Here is a 22,010-nt window from a genome sequence, read left to right as displayed (position 1 = left end):
CAAGGAACAAGTACCCCAGCGAGAATAGCCCTTCAGTTTTTTTAAAGGAGAACTAATAGTAGTAGAAGTAGGCTAGAAATGTTGTAAGTTATGTTTGGGTTTCTGTACCGGTCCAAGGCAACCACAACCCTTTAGCAGTAAAGATCTGTGCCTCCAAAGATGTCCCAGTAGCTCCCCATATTCTATTCTGGCGATTTACTGCACGTGCTCTGTACTGTGGTCACTGACTGAGCTTAAGGAGCGATGCACAATATAATGAATATATATAATATAAATGTCACAATACAAGGCTGATTCATAATTAAAACCAGTGCAATAATCAGTCTTGTAGCATCAGCTTATATTACAGACCAACCTCATTATCTGCTTGATAATTTGCCACAACCCCTAAGCTTAACTTTTCAACACCTGCTCGGAGTCTACTGAACATGTGAGTGTCACAGACACTTTCCAAGATGGTGACCTCCTGTGACAAGTATGAATTTCTGGAACATTGCTGCTATTGAGAAGCTTAAACTATTGGCTGGTGAAATAAGTTCATTATATAAAATATGGCATTTTTACCCATATTCATTTTTAGAGTTTAGTTCTCCTTTAAATAGACTTTCATCAAACAAATTGCTTATATTGCAATATTAATTTATCCTGAAATATGGAAATGTACACATCTCAAGATAGGCGATTCCTTTTTTGTTGTCAGCTGTGATTTCAAAACACTTTTATTAACGATTGGTTATCATTACGGGTTACTAAAGGGTTGGGGATTCTTTTCTGAAAACTCTCTGTTTGAGCCAATACTCTTATGGGTTTCAATATTGCAGGGTAATAATTTTAAACTTTTGTTTTAATACCTGAGATAAGGTTTTAATCTGCACCAGCACCATGATCCAATGTGCTACCTGGCATCCTACGATGTTTTTTGCATAAATAAACAAAAGAAAATCTAAATTAACTATAAACATTGAGAAGGGGGAGAAACAATAGATGCATTGGGTCTGGGCATTTACTATTTGAACTTGGGTAATGAAACAGTTGGTACTGCAGGATTTTCAAAACTTGAGGATATATTTTCCTTATACCAGACCCCATAAGAAGCCAAAGAGCCAAGATCTCTACTTACAAATTTCCTGTTGCTGTATATACTGCTTTGCAGCGGCTGTGGAGATTCTTGAACAGCCCCACATAAATGATGAACATACAATAGATATGAATAAAAGAACCATAACTGAAAAGAAATAATAGCTTGCTTGTTCATTCATCATCTGAATGATCTATATTGATATTCCATGTTGATACAGTAATGATATCTGCATGTGAACAAAGGACACCTGCAATACAGGTATGGGACCTGTTATCCAGAATGCTCGGTACCTGGGGCTTTCCAGATAACAGATCATACCTTAAGTCTACTAGAAAATCATGTAAACGTTTAAATAAACCCCAATAGGTTGGTTTTGCCTCCAATAAGGATTAATTACATTCCAGTTTGTATCAAGTACAATGTACTGTTTTATTATTACAGAGAAAAGGGAATCATTTTTAAAAATTAGGATTATTTGAATTAAAATGGAGTCCATGGAAGATTAACAGATCTCATACCTCTCTCTCTCTCTCTCTCTCTCTCTCTCTCTCTCTCTCTCTCTCTCTCTATTTTTTATTTTAGTTTTTAAATGTTGTGCTACATTAGACATAAGAATGATAAATAGTAAACAGGCAAAATGTATGAGCAGGAAATATAAAAAGTTTTGGGAATTGTGAAAAAAACTTTAAATATGCCAAAATACATTTATAACTATATTTGTAAATAACTCTATATTGCATGTGTTGGGTATGTACCATCAGAGCAATATATACACAACAATATTGTCAAATATAGATACATACCACCCAGTTATATGTTTGAGGCAAAAAATAAGAACAACAAGAAGCGGATACACTTGCCAGCAATGAGAATACCCCAACGTTTTGGCACAATAGATTTTGTCAAGGAGGATTCTGTACCGGTGTTGGTGGATTCTTTGTTACTGTCACTAGTTTCTGTGTATGTATGAAATGTTTGACTTGTGCTAAGCGTAGATGATCTAGGGAAGTGGAGTAGACATTACAATTACGAACTTTCCTGGAAAAGATCTTTCCAGGAAAGATTAAGAAGGTATCATTACGTAATAAAAACTGACTTGTCTGCAGCATTATTACACATACATGCAAACTTTAACATAAGAAGATTGCTGGGAGTACAGTAATGAAAGCTGCTTAGGCTTAAAGCTTATATTCAGTTCTGTATTTGAGAATACAGAGAAGAGGATTCAGCTGAACCCTGATTTGCTCGACTTGGTACATTCCTATTAAAGACTTAGGCCCACTAATTTATGACTTAGTATATCTGACTGCTCAACAATTTTTGTTCACTGATGATACAATCTTTTTTTTGGAATTTGTTTGAAACAAAATATTATGAATATGTTCCCTGGGGGGGGGGCTGGAATGCCACTTCCTGGTCTGGTCTGTAGAACAGCTTTACGTAATAAGGAGTGTGCCTTTGGCCACAGTGGTCAGAACTGCAGTTGTTTTTGTGGATCATAAATGGCGGCAGACATTGCAGCAATGTCATCTCCCCGCAGCCCAGATCACTTAGCACCTGCAAGAGGATTTGGCCAGATCAACACTGGTTTTGACAATATTGCACATAACCCGCAGCGAGGAAATTCGCAGCGAATTCGTGCCAGGAGAATGTATTCGCCCATCACTAACCTTCCCATCCAAGGTCGGACTGTGCTGGTGAAAGAAAACCTGGGTGGCTCCCAATCAGCATTCTCCTCCTGGGCCTGTTGCTCTCAGCCAGCAGGGGAAGACCCGTCTGCAGATTTTGGTTAGCAAAGGTGCCTGCAGCAGGGGTTTGGGGCCCCCACCGACTCAGGACTGCTGCCTTCCTCCCTCCCTGATGGCCAGGGTCTGGGGGCATCTTTGCTAGCTGAGATCTGTGGCTGGATGAGCTGAGAGCAACAGGCCTAGAAGGAGAGTGCTGGCTGAGAGGCGCAGGCTCAGGAGAGGAGGTACACATTGGGGCACGAGAATTCACAAAGGGTGTGAGGATGGTGGGCCCTTAAGGCGATGACCCTGGTGGCCCTGCACACCAGTCTGACACTGTTCACATCCTGGGTTCTATGCACTATTGTAAGTCTTAACTTTTTAGTACCTGGGCATACATGAGTAACTAATATTTACGATTTTCTGGATGCTGCCTTTCTGCCTGATTTTGAGTGCTGCCTGTTATTGCTTCTTGAACCAGTGCTGCTACTGTACAGTAGGAAAAGTGAAAATCTTTTCTCAGGAGGAAGTGTGCTTTGCGTTTCCAGGGATTGCAAAAAATCCTGGTAACAGAGTGCATTAGTGATGAGACCCGCTCTTACCCTGGTCAAAGTGCTACTTGTACTGGTGTCCTTGTAACCTTGAAACAGCTAAAGAAGGGCAATGTAACTAAAAGCCAGTTATCTACAAATTCTCTCTTTATTTCACAAACAACTGTTTCCTTCACTTAAAAGTTTTTTCCCCAACAAATCTTCTCTTTGAAAAATACATTTTCCATCTTCACTTTACTTCAATGTTTTTCACCAAATCTCCCACCATTTTTCCAGTTTCGAACGCTCACTCATAATTACTATTCTGCCCACCACTCCCTCCTCCATATTTTTCTTTATCTCCTCCTGCTTAACTTTTTGCAAAACTTGTATATGCTGTTAGTACTCAACCCAGATTTTGCTTCTTATTCTCATCTAAAATGCTATTAATATAATTGCCATAGCAAGTGACTACGGGAAGGCAACATTGACAATATTAAACTGTGCCTACAGGTTCTTTATAGTACACAATGCTTTCCTCATTTTAAATTTATTGTTTCGCTGTTCTAATGTTACAACCGTGAAAGTGCCTTTATTACATTGTAATGTTATGTGTGCATGTGGTTCAAATACATCAAATAAGTTTATTGCTGTGATTTGATAAATACATGAGCACTCAGTTTTTCTTCCATCTGATGCTTAGCTTTATTTTTACATAACCTTACCCTCAGCCCTGTGAAAAATGTGAGCCTTAAACTGCCAAAACTCCTGGACCAGACAGTAACTTATAAGTCCAGAAGCAGGCAGGCTACCTCCCAACATTTTGGAAATAAAAATAAGGACAAAAACATTGCTGCGTGTAGCATGACGCCCATTTTTGTGGCCACACCCCCTAATTACCATGTTCATTTTATAAAATTTAGCAGGTTATGAAAATTTTAACATATTGCTGAGTTTTGTTTTTCAGTTATTACAGTTTTGCTAATGAAGGTAAATTGCCCTTTAAGCTGTGCGTCTTAGTTTTCCCAATAGACTAAGGGGAAGATTCATTAAGGGTCGAATTTCGAAGTTAAAAATACTTCGAAATTCGACCCTCGAATTGAAATCCTTCGACTTCGAATATCGAAGTCGAAGGATTTAGCACTAATCCTGCGATCGATCGATCGAAGGATTTTTCGTTCGATCGAACGATTAAATCCTTTGAATCGAACGATTCGAACGATTTTAATCCAACGATCGAAGGAAAATCCTTCGATCAAAAAAAGGTTAGCAAACCTATGGGGACCTTCCCCATAGGCTAACATTGACTTCGGTAGGTTTTATCTGCCGAAGTAGGGGGTCGAAGTTTTTTTTAAAGGGAAAGTACTTCGACTATCGAATGGTCAATAGTCGAACGATTTTTCGTTCGATTTCGAACGAATTTAACCAATTCGATGGTCGAAGTAGCCAAAAAATACTTCGAAATTCGAATTTTTTTCATTCGAATCCTTCACTTGAGATTAGTGAATCGGCCCCTAATTGTTACAATTACTTATTTGCTTATCTCGAAATTGTTACAAAAGTATCTTATCTAAAGCGGTGGCCGTTCTGGGCTCTCTGCCAAAAGCCAATTAAGTTAGAAACTTTGTTTCTTTTTCTGGCTGTTCAGTGCAGAGAAAAAAACGGAGTTTTCAGTACAAATGAGGGATTGCGGGTTGAGCTGTCAAAAGAGGGACAGTCCCTCTAAAAACGGGACAGTTGGAAGTATACGAGCCAGCTATAGGTGCTACAGCAGCACGTCAATTAACACTATTAGTTCTGAATTGTGATTCCTCCTGGCTTAAATTCACCATTTACTGAACAACACAATACGCTCAAACGAAAGTGGTCAAGAAGAGATTTTCCCTTATTAAATATGGCCGCCTGGAGTACAAAGTTGATATCTCGCTGTAGCCTCGCCCCCTTCGGGTCAAGTATATGAAGTACCGGTATACCCGTCATGCTTTGCGACTTCCTTCTTGCTGCGTAGCTAGTGTGCGCGGCGGCCTGTGAATTTTTAGCTTCTTTCTAACCGTGTGCGTGCAGCATGGGAGTCCCGGCCTTTTTCCGCTGGCTGAGCCGAAAGTATCCGTCGATAGTCGTGCACTCTGTGGAGGAGAAGGTAAGAGAGAACTTACTGAAAAGGTTATTAAACCATGAGCATGAAATCTGCTGCAATAATTGTGTAGGCTGCCCGTCAGCTGTAAATTCCCCTTATGGACAATGAGGCGAAAATGAAGTTCTGAAAAATAGATCTAATGTACTTTTAACCCTTTACTTGGAACAATAGTGAATTTGCTTAAGCAGCTCTAATATACAGTAGAAGCCCCATTTTACGTTTTTAAGGGCACCAGGAAAAAAAATGGGGTACAATTCAGGGAAATGTATTATGCAAAATATAAAGATGGGACCACAAAACAACAGTGTTAAGTGAGGGGGAAACTTAAAATCAGGGGATGTAAAATGGGGGTTGTACTGTACTTTTAAAAGGTACAATGTATTACTATTATTCTCTGTTACACCAACATAGTTTCCAGTTTTTTACAGAGATTACACATCATTCACAGCAGGCCCTGTTGCAGTGGAATTTGCTATCTATATCGTTTGTGTATTGTACAAGTGTCTGTGTAGGTTTCTCCCCCTGTGCTTTCACTCACTTTCCAAAAACATACAGGCAGGTTAATTGGCTCCAGATAAAACTGAACATGTGTTTAAAGGAGAAGGAAAGGTTAAAACTAAGTAAGCCTTATCAGAAAGGTCCATCTAAATATACCAGTAAACCCCCAAAGTAGTGCTGCTCTGAGTCCCCTGTCAAAATAAAAACAGCATTTCTTTCCTTCTATTGTGTACACATGGGCTTCTGTATCAGACTTCCTGCCTTCATCTTAAACCTCATTGCCCTGGGCAAGAGCATGCTCAGTTTGCTCCTCTCCCCCCACCCCTCCCTTCTCTGCTGTAATCTGAGCCCGGAGCAGGGAGAGACTCAGGCAGGAAGTGATGTCACACCATGTTAATACTGCAGCTCCTATCCTAACCAAACAGAGAGTTTCTAGAGCTTTTTACTCAGGTATGGTAAAACATTCTACAGAATAAATATAGCATTCTAGCTTGCACTATTGCAGCTAATCTATTGGCAATAAAATGCCTCCATAGCTTTCCTTCTCCTTTAAATTGGATGTGAACCATACACTTGAAATGGGTGGTTCCGCCTTCTTCTGACTCTTTCCAGCTTTCAAATGGGGGTCACGGGCCCCATCTTCAATTGCTGCGCAAGGCTACAAATTTGTTATGGCTACTTTTTATTACTTCGCTTTCCATTCAGGCCTCTCCTATTCATATTCCAGTCTCTTATTCAAAGCAGTGCATGGTTGCTAGGGTAATTTGGACCCTAGCAATCAGTTTGCTGAAATTACAAGCTTCTTAAAGGAGAAGGAAAGGTAATTTTTTACTTATCTTTAACTGTTGCCTGATCGCACCCCTCCTGAACCGCTATAGTGTCACCAGCCAATTTGTTTTCCTGCACTTAACTGTGCCAGTGAAGTTTTTCCCAGTTACTGAGTTTGCGGCCGCCATGTTGGCCATGTACGCGTCACATCCTTCGTCTCCTCGTTAAAAGTGAGCATGCGCGAAATTGATTCCTCCTCGCGTCATGCATGCAACATCAATCGCATGGGGGAAGTAAGGCAATAATGTGCGCATACGCAGGACTTGCAGAATTTCTTCTGCGCATGTATGAGCCCTGATAGTGCTGGTTTTGTTAGTGCACCATGCACCTAGCAAAATGTTTTACATCGACCTCTGAATGCAGCTAATGGGGAAGACATACAGAGCCACAATTATTGTAAGTAGTTCTCATTTTTGTGGCCAATAGATGACATTTATTTGTTTTTTACTTTTCCTTCTCCTTTAACAAAGCGCTAAATAACTGAAATAAACTTATTCTTAAAAAAAAAAATGAAAACCAATTGCAAATAGTCTCAGAATATCACTCAAGTTAGATTAAATGTGAACAACACCTTGAAGGTCAACTGGGTAAGGGACTGATGTGAATGATGTATGATCTCTTTAATGTCCTGTAGTATAATCAAAGGTCCATTTCACATTCACATGCATGGGTGTGAGGAACTTCGAGTACCTGAAGAAAACCCACAGGGAGAACATGTATTCTTGGCTGGAATCAAATCTGTGACCTCCGATGAACACTGCACCAGCATCCGACCCAAGCTATGTTCTATTCAGATACTTGTTTGGCCCACATTTGCATGGGGCATAACATACATTCTTTTTGTTTTAGTACTTAAAGGGGTTGTTCACATTGCAAACACTTTTTATCAGTTCCGTTGTTTTCAGATTGTTCCCCAGAATAAGACCTTTTTTTCAGTTACTTTCCATTATTTATTTTTTACTGTTTTTTCCAAACTTTAATAAAAAAGTTTAATGTCCCTGTCTCTGACAGCTCAGGAATTCAGGTGAAGACTCTTAACTGTTACAATTTTGTAAGTTAGTTGATACATTTAGTAGATTTCTCAGCAGCATCTCTGGAGTATTGGCAACTATTGTATCAGTTTTAACAGCCTTAAATGAAACACAGGGATTCTGCTCAGCAGGGACAAAGATAATAAATGTATCAATAAATATATCCGTTTAGAACAGTTTACAGGGTCGAAGACCCCCCCCCCCGAGCTGCTTTAGAAGGTGAAAAATTACACTGTACACTTCAATATTATAAAAATGGTGACAGATAATAGAAAGTAATTGGAAACATTCATTATTTATGGTGATCTATCTGAAAACCAATAGTTGTTTGAAGGTGAACAACCCCTTTAAAGGGCAACTAAAGTTTAAAATACAACAATGTTACAAATGCTGTATTTTGTATACTAAATATAAACATGAACTTACTGCACCAGCAGCCTAATAAGACAAATGATTTATGCTTTCAAAGTTGGCGCAGGGGGCTGTCATCTTGTAACTTTAAGACATTTCTGCAATATCAAGACTCGCACATGCTCAGTGTGGTCTGAGCTTCAGTTGGGAGGCTAAGCTTAGGGATCGTCATAAATTATCAAAACGGCACAAGTCAAATAATATCTGCCATAGAAGCCAATACAGCAAGACTGATTAATAATCAGATTATAAAGACTGCACTGAGTCTCTGGATACAAATCTCTATAGGGAATCCAACATTGCTGCTCGAGTTCTGGGAAGTAAGGTGGGGGTGCTCCCCTACCATTTGAAAGTATGATCATTTACCTGCACAGCAGTTGGGGACCGTCTGGCAATTCCTATTCACAGCAGTAAAAGAAGGGGGAATTTCACTGCATACAGTCAGGTTTATTATAAAAACAGTAGACATTTTTTAATTAAAGTATATTGGATATAGATTTATTTTTTTCATTATTTTTCAACGAAAGTAAAAATGGGATTTTATATTTTTGCCTTTACATCCCCTTTAAGTGTGGCCAGCTGCTATTCATGGCTAACTACAGTAGTGATGTACATGAATAGCATCTGGCAGCGCCGCCTGACACTAACCTGGCTCGCTCACCTGTTTATACACCTGTGCTCACCCTGCCCGGCTTTGATGTCACAGAAAGGTGCAGGGGCATGTAAAAAAAAAAAAGAAGCATGCACTGAGGCGGAAGTGGAGCATTAGTAGGTTGTGGAATCGAAGGAGAAGTTAAACCCGAATTCGGCCATGAGCTTCGGGCTGGCCCCCACACCACTAATCTACAGCCATGAATAAAACCTTAAAGCACACTTTTTCCAGGTATAAACAATTTGCAGATGCCTGACAAGCAGATGTAATATTTAAGACTAGACTTTGGCTTGAGTCAAATGTGTGGTGCAGTGCTTTGGCCTCTACTAATTGCATAGTTACATAGTTAAATTGGGTTGAAAAAAGACAAAGTCCATCAAGTTCAACCCCTCCAAATGAAATCCCATCATCCATACACACACCCCTCCATACTTTCACATAAATTATATATACCCATATCTATACGAACTATAGAGTTTAGTATCACAATAACCTTTGATATTATGTCTGTCCAAGAAATCATCCCAGTCACTCTTAAAGGCATTAACTGAATCAGCATCACAACATCACCCGGCAGTGCATTCCACAACCTCACTGTCCTGACTGTGAAGAACCCCCTACGTTGCTTCAAATGAAAGTTCTTTTCTTCTAGTCTAAAGGGGTGGCCTCTGGTACGGTGATCCTCTATGGGTAAAAAGGTCCCCTGCTATTTGTCTATAATGTAATGTAATGTAAAGTGTAATCATGTCCCCTCGCAAACGCCTTTTTTCCAGAGAAAACAACCCCAACCGTGACAGTCTACCCTCATAATTTTAAGTCTTCCATCCCTCTAACCAGTTTAGTTGCACTTAGTCTCTGCACTCTCTCCAGCTCATTTATATCCCTCTTAACGACTGGAGTCCAAAACTATGCTGCATACTCCAGATGCGACCTAATTTTGTTTTCATCCCTTGAGTTAATACCCTTTTTTATGCAAGACAGAACTTGCTTTAGTAGCCACAGAATGACACTGCACAGAATTAGACAACTTGTTATCTACAAAGACCCCTAGATCCTTCTCATTTAAGGAAACTCCCAACACACTGCCATTTAGTGTATAACTTGCATTTATATTATTTTTTTGCCAAACTTTGCATTTATCAACATTGAACCTCAGTTTCCAGTTTTCTGCCCAGTTTCCCAACTTAGACAAATCACTCTGCAAAGTGGCAGCATCCTGCATGGAACCTATAGTTCTGAACAATTTAGTATCATCTGCAAAAATAGAAACAGTACTTTCAATGCCCACCACCAGGCTCCATTAATAAACAAGTTGAAAAGCAAAAGACCTAGTACAGAGACCTGCGGTATTCCACTAACAACACTGGTCCAATTAGAAAATGTTCCATTTACCACCACTCTTTGTAGTCTATATTTTAGCCAGTTCTCTATCCAGGTACAAATACTATGTTCCACTAAGTGTTTTAAATTAATGAAAATATCATGTAGTGTTGCCCTGCACTTGTAAAACTGATGTGTTTGCGTCAGAAACACTACTATAGTTAATATAAACAAGCTGTTGTTGAGTAATGGCGGAAATTGCAAAACGGTTATATGGCACAGGTTAACTAATGGATAACAGATAACACCATTAGACAGACAGCTTATTTGCTATCTGCTGTGTAACTTGAGTTTTTTCTCCTTTGAATGGCTGCCCCCATTGCTACACAGCAGCTTATTTATATAAATAGTGGTGTTTCTTAAAGGAAAACTATACCCCCAAAATGAATACTTAAGCAACAGATAGTTTATATCAAATTGTATGACATATTAAAGAATCTTACCAAACTGGAATATATATTTACATAAATATTGCCCTTTTACATCTCTTGCCTTGAACCACCATTTCGTGACTCTATTTGTGCTGCTTCAGAGATCACCTGACCAGAAATACTACAACACTAACTGTAACAGGAAGAAGTGAGGAAGCAAAAGGCAGAACTCTGTCTGTTAATTGGCTCATGTGACCTTACATGTGGTTTGTATGTGAGTACAGTGAATCTTACGATCTCAGGGGGCGGCCCTTATTTTTTAAAATGGCAATTTTCTATTTATGATTACCCAATGGCACATACTACTAAAAAAGTATATTATTATGATAATGGTTCATTTACATGAAGCAGGGTTTTACACATGAGCTGTTTTACTCAGTATCTTTTAATAGAGACCTACATTGTTTGGGGGGTATAGTTTTCCTTTAAGCAAACACAGCAGTTTTACCAGTGCAGGGCAACACTGCATTATATTTTCATTACTTTAAAACACTTATTTTTTGATGTTACTGTTCCTTTAACCAGTAACCTTCTGTGTGGCACTGTTTCAAATGCTTTAGCATTGCCAGAGAATCGAGGGCCCTGCTTACCTTCTCATAAAAAGAAATTAAGTTAGCCTGGCAAGATCTATTACGCATAAAACCCAGCTGCCACAAACTCCTAGTATTATGATTTGCTATGAAGTCCAGTCTTATCTTATCCTTTATTACCCCTTCAAAAAGCTTTCCTACCACGGATATCGGACTAACTGGTCTATAGTTGTGAGGCCTAGAACAGGATCCCTTTTTGAATAGCGGCACCACATTAGCAATTCACAATTCTCTGCACCATGTCAGACCTCAATGAATCCTGAAAAATTAAGTAAAGAGGTTTGGCAATCACAGAGCTAAGCTTGCTAAGTGCCTGGCGATGAATACCATCATGGAGCAGAGTATTGCAAACTGTTCCATGTAGTATACCCTGTTCAGGAAGAGCTGAATTCTGATCGAGATCTCCAGTTAAACTGCAGGGACTCTTGTATTGTGCTTCATTAGTAAATGCTCTTTAGATAAATAGTTTGAAGTAATGGCCTGATATTTGGAGTGAAGTACTAACCTTGGCAACCAAAAAATAACTTCACACTTCTGATATACAAAAAGGTATGTAAACGCTATCAGAACTTCCCGATATACATGTTTTTTTGGAGGAACATAACTGATCGAAGGAACCCATGATAACTCGTATGAGCTTTCTGATTTTCAAGATCCCTTATGCCGACCGTGTAATGCAACTTCCTCCCTTAGTGTTCCAATGTAAAGTGATGGATTCTGGGACTTTGGAAGTCCCTCTGCTTTCCATAATGTGTGGTGCACAGATTCTCTGGAAAGCAAAGTGACATCAAGTCTCAGAATTCAACACTTCACAATGAAACAAGTTGAGGGTTTGGTTACTGAAAAACAGTTTGGTTATAAATAAAAACAAAGTTGCTGAAACTTTGTGCAGTTTGAGTACTACTGTATTACATCTACTGTGTAAGAGCTTGTTGTGAAGGTAGTCTCCTCTAATCCACCTCATAGTGGTTGCTGGAGGTTATTGTGCAAAAGATGTAGAGCTGTATGGTAAAACTCTGCTTTGGAATGAGTTAGAAATCAATGCAACATAAAACATTGCCACTTTAGATGTATATGTTGTTCTGTAGGTATGAACACTGCATTTGCTTGTGTTTCTGGGCTTTATTCTTAATAAATCATGCATTGCCTGGTCAAGCTTCTGAAATATGTAAATAAAATCACAAAGACTCAGTCATACACATTGTGGCACAACTGGTGTAGTAGCTTAAAGGGGTTGTTCACCTTCCAAACAGTTCAGTTCAGTTTTTTTAGATTGTTCCCCAGAAATAGACTCATTTTCGACCCCCTGACCATCAAGAATCAGGAAGTGCTGTCATTGTAAACCGGAAGTGACGTCATCGGAAGTAGACATGATCAGAAAAAAAGGCGTAAAACAGGAAGTGCTGTCTTTGTTAACCGGAAGTGATGTCATCAGAAGTAGACATGACCAGAAAAAAGTAGTAAATATCGCTATTGAGAACACCCGCGGCCCGACCCGCAGAACTGCCGACCCACGTCTTTACCCGAACCGGGAACTTCTAGCCACAACCCGCAGGGTACCGCATGTATTTGTGGGTAACAGGCGGGTACCCGACCTGCTGCAGGACTCTTTCAGTCTGGCAGCTCAGTAATTCAGGTGCAGTCTCTGAACTGTTACAATTTTGCAATATTTAGTTGATACATTTCTCGTCTGTATCTTTAGAGTATTAACTCTGCCTGTAATGCAACCCAGAGATTTTTTTCAGCAGGGACAAAGATAAGAAATGTATCCATTAAATGTATCAGGTTAGAACAGTTTTAGGCTTAGTCCACACGAGGCGATTCGGGGAAATTTATTCGCCTGGCGACTAATTGCCTCTTCTTCTGGGCGACAATCTCCCCGAACTGCCCTCGTGTGTCTTCCCATCCGCTATAATGAAAAGTCGCCTGCGCTAAAGCACACACGGCGATTCGTTTTCCGAAGTCACCCGAAGTTGTCTCGCCCAGAAGAAGAGGCGATTAGTCGCCAGGCGACTAAATCTCCCCGAATCTCCTCGTGTGGACTAACCTTTACAGTGTCAACGGGCCCCCCTCTCAGAGCTGCTTTAAGCTGGCCATAGACGCAAAGATCTGATCGTACGAATCATCGTACGATCGGATTTTCCCATCTCACGACCTGCCACTAACCATTACGATCAAATAAAGTACAAAAGAACAGATCAGCCGATGTTCTGCCCCTGACAGCAATCGTACGAAAGTTATGTCCGACCAAAGATAGTGACAGTCTCCCACTGAAAATCGTACGATTGGCAATACATGCAGAGATATTATCGGCAGCCGACAGAAATCTTTTAACCTGTCCGATCGACCAAACGACCAATCTCCGACGAACGAAAAATGTTGGGACTCTCCGCACATGGTCGGAAAATGGTATGAATCCTCAATTTGTACGATCAGATCTTTGCGTCTATGGCCAGCTTTAGAAGGTGAAAAATTACACTTCAAACTTAAATATTAGAAAAACGGTCACACATAAAAAATAGAAAGTAATTGGAAAAAGTAGTTATGTCTCGTGATTTATCTGAAAAAAACTAGTGGTTTGAAGGTGAACAACCCCTTTAACATAGTGAGTTAGGTTGAAAAAAGACAAATGGATCAAGCTCTACGGTGTGTAGGTGTGTGTGTGTGTGGAGATGTGTGTGTGAACAAAAAGATTTTACATGATTTAAGCTAATTTAACTTGTATCAGATGTTATCTGCTGAGAGAAGACCAAACAGCAAATAACTATAGACTGTAGCTGTAAAGAAGACAAAGGTAAATGAAAATCCCAGGTGCAAGGCATAGGGAATTCCTTACACTCAATACATGGAAATGCTTTGGTGATCCTATGGAAGCCACAATGAAGGTCATTAACATTCTTCCCAATCCTGTCCCTTTGTGTGTGTGTGTAGTTAAAAGCGAAATTTTTTTTTAGTATATGACCATAAATTCAAATGCACTGATACGAAGGGCTTGTGCATGAAAACATAAAAAAATTACTAGTGTACATACACAACCACTTGCATTTTTCAGTTGCATGAAATTTTAGAGCTAAATATAAGCAAGTGGACCCTGAACATAGTACAACTGCTCTTTTATGCCAATGCATATGTTTATATGATTATTGGAAGGACAAATTAATGAATCTCCGGCCATCTTTATGACTGCATGATTACTTCGGATAATTACATATGGGTGCCATGACTTACAGTCATCTGGAACTGACTTTCAGGATGGTTCAATGAACTGTTGGTAATTTTAATGGAAAGCACAATCTGTTTATCCAGTACACTAGGTTTAATATTGTATAGGAGACTCCCATTTAGCCAATTTATATATACTTTGTATTGTGTCATATTGTCGTTCATGGTTTAGGCATTAAGAGACCCTGTCATCGAGGGCAACCACCCTCAAGTGAGTTATTACTAATTTCATATGATTTTGTATGTTTCTATGGTAGTAACAGGGAGTACCCCTTAAAGGGGTGGTTCATCTTGAAATAAATTTTAGTATGTTCTAAAATAGCCAATGCTAACTAAGTAACTTTTCAATAAGTCTTCATTTTTTTTTTTTTTTTTTTTTATAGTTTTTGAATCATTTGCCTTCTTCCGACTCTTTCCAGCTTTCAAATGGGGGTCACTGAGCTCATCTAAATAACAAATGCTCTATAAGGCTACAAATGTATTGTTTTTGCTGCTTTTTATTACTCATCTTTCTATTCAGGCCTCTCCTATTCATATTCCAATCTCCTATTCAAATCAGTGCATGGTTGCTCGGGTAATTTGGACCATTATAAACTGGAGAGCTGCTGAATAAAAAGCGTAATAACTCAATAATAAATAAATGAAAACCCAAATGCAATTTGTTTCAAAATATCAATCTACATCAAAGGTGAACAACCCCTTTTATGTATCTGCGACATATAGATTAACACTTAGCCTTTTTGCAACATATGAGCATTATTGTGCCCAATATGTCCCCATTACCTTTTTTATATTTGTTATGAGATGTTTTGGGATTAAAACAACCCACCCTTTAGGCTATGAGGCCCATTACTGGTGCCAATTGCTGGTAATTTTTCTTAAAGGAAAACTATACCCCCAAAATGAATACTCAAGCAACAGATGGTTTATATCAAATTAAGTGATATTTAAAAAAAAAAAAAAAACATTTAAAAAAAATATTGCCCTTTTACATATCTTACCATAAACCACCATTTTGTGAAGGCCTGTGTGCTGTTTCAGAGATCACATGACCAGAAATACCGGAGCTCTAACTGTAACAGGAAGAAGCGTGGAAGCAAAAGACACAAGTGTCTGTTAATTGGCTCATGTGACCTAACATAAGGTTTGTGTGCACCGTGAAGCCTAGGGTCCCAGGGGGCGGCCCTTAGTTTTTCAAAATGGCAATTTTCTATTTCTGACTACCCAATGGCACATACTACTAAAAAGCTATATTATTATGAAATTGATTTATTTACATAAAGCAGGGTTTTACATATTTTTTTGACAGGCAGCCTCTTGTATGCTTTTTTATTTATTTATTTATTTTTAAAGTATTTTTAGAGCACCACGTATTGTGCAGTGATGCACTGAGCTAATCTAACTAAACGCAAAATACATATCTTGCTATCGCTCATTAGTGGCTACTCAAACAATGCCATGGGTGCTAAACTAACTAAAGGAAGCTTTTGGCTAACCGTAGTTTCCTCTACAGCCAAGCCAATTTGTGCCACCATCATAAAACAATGTAAGTCCTGTTGGTCTAACTTGGAGCGTGGTTTTGGAGGAAGGACTGTACTGTAGATTACACATTAAAAAACATTTTTTCTTGCATTAGAAATGTTAAGGGAACCCTTCTGTCTAAACAAAGACAGAAACAATATTCTCTACAATCTGTGTATTGCTGATGGCATCTGGTCAGCCAGACTGCAATCTTATAATAAATTATTAAATTCTTCATACGGAAAAAATGACTTCCAGCCTGAATCTTTTGTTCGCCTATTTCTGCATGTCCTCTTGGAAGAACTGAAGACCAGCATAAATATAAATATCTGAAATATGCCCTAGATCAGCCTATCACTGTGCTATATATGAGCTCAGCTGCACCGTACATTCTGTTAAGCCATGCAAAGCAATTATAGAAGCTTATAGCTGCACTTGCATACATACTCTGGACAAAAGCAGCAACTTCACTGTGCTTTCGGATAGGAATGCACCGAATCCAGGATTAGGTTCGGGATTCGGCCTTTTTCAGCAGGATTCGGACGAATCCTTCTGCCTGGCCGAATCCTAATTTGCATATACAGATTAGGGGCGTGGAGGGAAATTGTGTGACTTTTTGTCACAAAACAAGGAAGTAAAAAATGTTTTCCCTTTCCAACCCCTAATTTGCATATGCAAATTCGGGTTTGGTATTCGGCCGAATCTTTCGCGGAGGATTCGGGGGTTCGGCCGAATCCAAAATAGTGTATTCGGTGCATCCCTACTTTCTGATCACTGATCAAAGGGCTAGAAATTTGCAAAGTCTCTGCTACAATGTGAATTCAATTCTGCCGGTTATGGAAGAGCACATATTCCACTGCACCCTGCAGTTTATTTTGTGTGCCAAAGCCTTTACAGAGGTGCACGGCTGCAGCAGCAACATGCTGCATTCAGGAAAGCAAAGCACCTAAAATGTTGTGCAGTCAGAACTGCACTGTGTTTTTATCAGATGTCATGTAGCTGCAAGGTACATCCCATAATCACAAAAAATTTTTAACATTAATTATAACCTATAGGATGTTTTTGACTCATTTTATCTTAATTGGGAGCAAGCACAAGGTACTGTTTTATCACAGAGAAAAAGGAAATCATTTTGTAAAATGGGAATTATTTTATAAAAATGGGTGACTGCCTTCCCTTAATTCTGAACATCTGTAGAACGGTTTCTGGATGATGAATACCATACTTGTGCATTCCATTCTGTCACGTAAAACATATATAAAGGTTCCATTGTCCTGGACAAAACATTTAGAGTTGCTAAGGCGCAAATGCACTTGTTACAGAGGTGCACCGCTTCATTGGTGCTGTATATTTCTGTTTTCCACACTAAGAGTAGGACTAAACGGACGTTTTTGGCACGCTGCGACAAGTTGCATGCGATAGAAATGTCGGATGAAGTCGCATCATTGATTCGACGCGACATGACTGTCGGATGCAGACGCAGCTTCTGCATCAGACAGTAGTGTTGTGTCGGATCAACACTGCGACTTCATCCGACATTACTATCTTCAACCTGATTTCTGTCGCAGCGTGTCGGATCGTGCCGAAAACGTCCAAGTAGTCCTACTCTAAAACTTACCGTATACTGTATAGGCTGATTCAGCCCCTCCAGACCTCAGAAATTCATTTTAGCATAGGGCCTTAATGGACTGTTAATACGACTATAATTATTGTTTATTATGCACCAGTAAGGGAACAGTGCCAAGTCATTGGTTCTCATATGTGGTTGAAACCTGGGTCAAAATTGAAACACGCATGGTTCCAGCCTTTACTGATTACACAAACTTGATGGGCAAAAACATAGTTCACAGGGGTAGATATGAATGACCGCAAACTGACTCCAAAATTACGTTAAACATGTCTCCCATAGACTCCATTTAAATAATACAAATTTTAAAAAATGATTTCCTTTTTCCCTGTTATAATAATACAGTAGCTTGTACTTGATACCAACTAAGATTTAATGAAGCCTTATTGGGGGCAAAATCATGTTTAAATGATTTTCTACTAGACTTAGTCTAGACTTGTATAAAGATCCAAATTACAGAAAGATCCATTATCCGGAAAACCTCAGGTTTCTGGATAACAGGTCCCCTGCCTGTACTATAGGAGATATTTGGGAATCCTCCTATGTTAAAGGAAAACTATACCTTTATAATCTAAACAGAACTTATTTCATAACAAATAACTTGAAGAATCATACCATATCAGTGTATGTACAGGCATGTTTTTGTGTATACAAGATTTACATTGGCAAAGCAGCAACAACATATAGAATGAACAATCATATATGCTCTGACAGCATTATCCATAGTACAGCTATTGAGTAAATTAGATTTATACTAAAACATTTTTGGCAACCAAACATTTCCTTGACCCAGTTCAGGCACATTGTCATAGATCAAGTTCCTTCCCCTCAGGCAAGGTGATGCAGGGTTTCATAGCCATTAGGGATGCACCGAACCAGGGTTCGGTTGGGGATTTGGCCAGGATGCAGCCTTTTTCAGCAGGATTCGGCTGAATCCTTCTGCTCAGCCAAACCAAATCGAAATCCTAACTTGCATATGCAAATTAGGGGCGCGAAGGGAAATTGCATGATTTTTAGGAAGTAAAGAATGTTTTGGGGTTTTTTTCCCTTTGATTAGGATGCGCTTTGGTATTCAAATCTTTTGCAAAGGATTCGGCCAAACCCCAAATCCTTCGCAAAAGATTCGCAGTAACGTAACTAGAGAGGGGCGGGCCCTCCGCCTCCCTCCGTACACTTTTTTTTCAGCCCGCATTTCAGTTGTGCCGGCTGCCAGGGGGGCCCTGAGGGGGTGCGGGCCCTGGCCCGCTCGCACCCCCAGTAGTTCCGCCACTGAAGATGAGTAATAAGTAGCAATAACACATTTTCGATCATCCTTTCCATCCAAGAGCTGGAAAGGGTCATAAGAAGAAAGCAAATAATTTTTTTAAAAAAAATAATGGAGATCAATTGGAAAGTTGCTTAAAATTGACCATTCTGTAACACACTAAAAGTTAATTTAAGGTGAACCACTGCTTTAATGTAATTTAATTTTTGAAGCATTTGCAATTGTATATTATGCAACATATATTTCACTGAATGTTGTCCTCAAAACTAAAGTAGCTTTTATTGTGGTGAGAATAATTATTGTAACAAAAGTGCTATATATAAATTTTGTTACCAGTGCCCTCGGTTGTCCGTGTACCTCGCACAATATATTAACTGTTACATATGTTTTACCTTTGACCAGATAGGTTAATTTGAGTATGCAGTTTTATTTGGCGTTCGGTTTGATGAAATTGAACATGTTGTCAAACTTGTGACTATAGTTACAATTTTGACTTCATGTTTAGTGGGACATAGAGAGTGATATTCTGAGATAATTTGCAGTTGGTTTTCATTCTTTATCATTTGTGTCTTTTTAGTTATTTGGCTATTTATTCCGCTGCTCTCCAGATTGCAATTTCATTAATCTGGTTGCTAGGGTCCAAATTACCATAGCAGCCATGAACTGGTTTCAATAAGAGACTGGAATGTAAAAAGGATAGCACATGAATAGAAAGACGAGTAATAAAATGTGGCAATAATACATTTGTAGAGAAGGCAAATAATTCAGAAACAATAAATAAAGGCCAATTGAATAGTTGCTTAGAATTGGCTATTCTATTACATACTAAAAGTTAAAATAGGGTGAACCACCCCTTTAATAGAACCTTTGGCTTTTTAATAGTTTTATGTTGTGGGGACAGTGCGGATGAGACGAGCCAAACAGTGTGGTGCCCAGTTGCCTGAATTTATTATGAATGTGCTGATTTTCAGTAGCTGACGGACCATTTGTTTGTGTAACCCCGTTGCTTCTCTACTTTTGCTCCATAACCGTTACTATGGCAACCAACATTTCTTTTATGTGCCTTCTTTTAACACTGTGTAACAGAACTATGTGGTTCAACACAATTATTGTATAGTTTGACTTACTATAGCAAACCTTGTAACTTTTGTAAAAGGTTTTCTGGTCAGAGCAGCAGCTTTTAAGTGTTTATTTTTTTTATCTAATCACAGGCTTTTGTCGTATAAGTTTTTATTTTCTATACACAAAGCTTGCTTTATGCATTTGTTTACACAGTTTCTATAACTACTTACCTCTTAGCACCGATTTTCAGGGCTTGTGACACTCAATTCTGACAAACTACACCCTTGTTGGGCAAGCCCTATTGCCATTTTTATCTGATTCATTAAGAATTCTTCTTGGTACAATTAGGAAATTTGCTATTTAGGCTTATCCAATGGCACATACTACTAGAATGGCATTTTAAGCCACTGAGGAGTTCTGTGACCATATAAAGGCCTCAAGCCAAGGGATTTTTTTTTTTTTTTTTTTTTTTTATACAGGGTACAGAACATTTAGTTACCTGATACAATCCTTCTAAATGTTAGTAGAGATCACTGGTTAGTTACCTGATACAATCCTTCTAAATGTTAGTAGAGATCACTGGTCAGCAGCATATCTACAAAAACTTACAGGGCTGTGGAGTCTGAAGCAATTTTGGGTATCTGGAGTTGGAGGCACCAAATAAATTTTACCACTTATAATAACTTTAAATACAAGCACTGAAAATATTCAAATCCGATGTAAGCGCTTCTATGGTGGAAGTAATTGTTTCTAAGAACAATACTTGAGTTAATTTTGATTTTATCTGCTATGTAACCTATTGGCCTTTACATTAGCCGTTTATAATTTCTTTCTTTTATAATTGTAGAAGTTAACCTTCCAAAATGTTTTCGCTATTATTTTCTAATAGCGTATCAGAAAGAACAACTTTTTTTTGCTTTCCAGTTTATTTTGCTCTACTAACACGGTTAAATAGAATTTGGAATTATTTCTTAGAGGACAGGTACCCTATAACCTAAACCCTATTGAGCACCATCATGCAAACATTTTTTCTGTTTTGTTAAAATGAATGAGTCTTATGCTGTTGTAATCTTTTGCTTTAAGCCAATAATATATACATAAAATAACAATGGTTTCAAAAGCTATGTTAAAGGATCACTAAGGCTCATTATGTAATATTACCACATAACAGTTGTTTCCAAAGGGATCTTTGTGGAGCTCTTGAATACTTTGCTGAAATATTGTCTGTCATATTCTAATTGTCTGTTTCAATGGCACATTCTTCTTTGTTCTCATTTAATGCACGTGTTAGTTATTAAAATTATATAATTTTCGGTTATAAATACTCTTTACAAATCTGTATTGTTCAATACAGGCTCAAACTGTGGAAGCTAAAACAGTCACAGTATAAAAGAGGGTAGTTTAATTTTCTTCCTTGACAGAACTAAATATGACATAACTTAAGTTTTTTTCTGTTTGCCCTATTTAGCTAAACAAATAACCAAAAAAAGTACCTTTTTCTTATTGTTATAATCACAAAAATCTACGTTCAGCCCTATTCATTGCCTGTGCGTTGAATATGGATGGTGTACTGCCCCTTCAATGGAACCTGATTTCATATGTTTCTTGGTTGCTTATTTCAAATCTGTGTGTGTGCTGAGTGAAGCATTGTAATGGGTTTTACTTGCTTATAACTAATGTTGCCCATGTTTAATACGTGTACTTTCAGCTATTATCCATTCACCCTGTGAGTCATACTTTGATCTTTGTGCTATTTTACTTTATTCTGTTTTCAGTATTAACTTTATCTATATTAAAAAAATTGCTTCAAGAATAAGCTTGAGACTTTTTCTCCTAAAGTAATTTGCAAGTTTAAAAAAAAAATATATATATAGCTCCAAAACTTTGTTCTATAGTACAAGTATGGGACCTGTGGTTTTCAGATCTTTTCTTAATTTGGATCTTCGTACCTTAAGGGGCAAATTTATTAAGGGTTGAATTGTAAATCGAAGAAAAAAATCCACACAGTTGAATTTTAA

The 22,010-nt window shown here is 38.5% G+C and overlaps 1 protein-coding gene across 1 annotated transcript in view; it reads left to right on the top strand.

Moving 5' to 3' along the window:
- Positions 1–4,843: 4,843 nt before the first annotated feature.
- Positions 4,844–22,010, top strand: part of xrn2.L (5'-3' exoribonuclease 2 L homeolog) — a 61,728-nt gene continuing 44,561 nt past the window's right edge. Inside the window, exon 1 of the mRNA XM_018262855.2 lies at positions 4,844–5,478. Coding sequence (XP_018118344.1) covers positions 5,404–5,478 — 75 coding nt within the window. The 5' untranslated portion in view covers positions 4,844–5,403. The remainder of the gene's footprint in view (positions 5,479–22,010) is intronic.

The sequence above is a fragment of the Xenopus laevis genome, chromosome 5L (genome assembly GCF_017654675.1).
Source record: "Xenopus laevis strain J_2021 chromosome 5L, Xenopus_laevis_v10.1, whole genome shotgun sequence".
Lineage (NCBI taxonomy): Eukaryota > Metazoa > Chordata > Amphibia > Anura > Pipidae > Xenopus > Xenopus laevis.
This window is presented reverse-complemented; position numbering and strand designations above follow the sequence as displayed.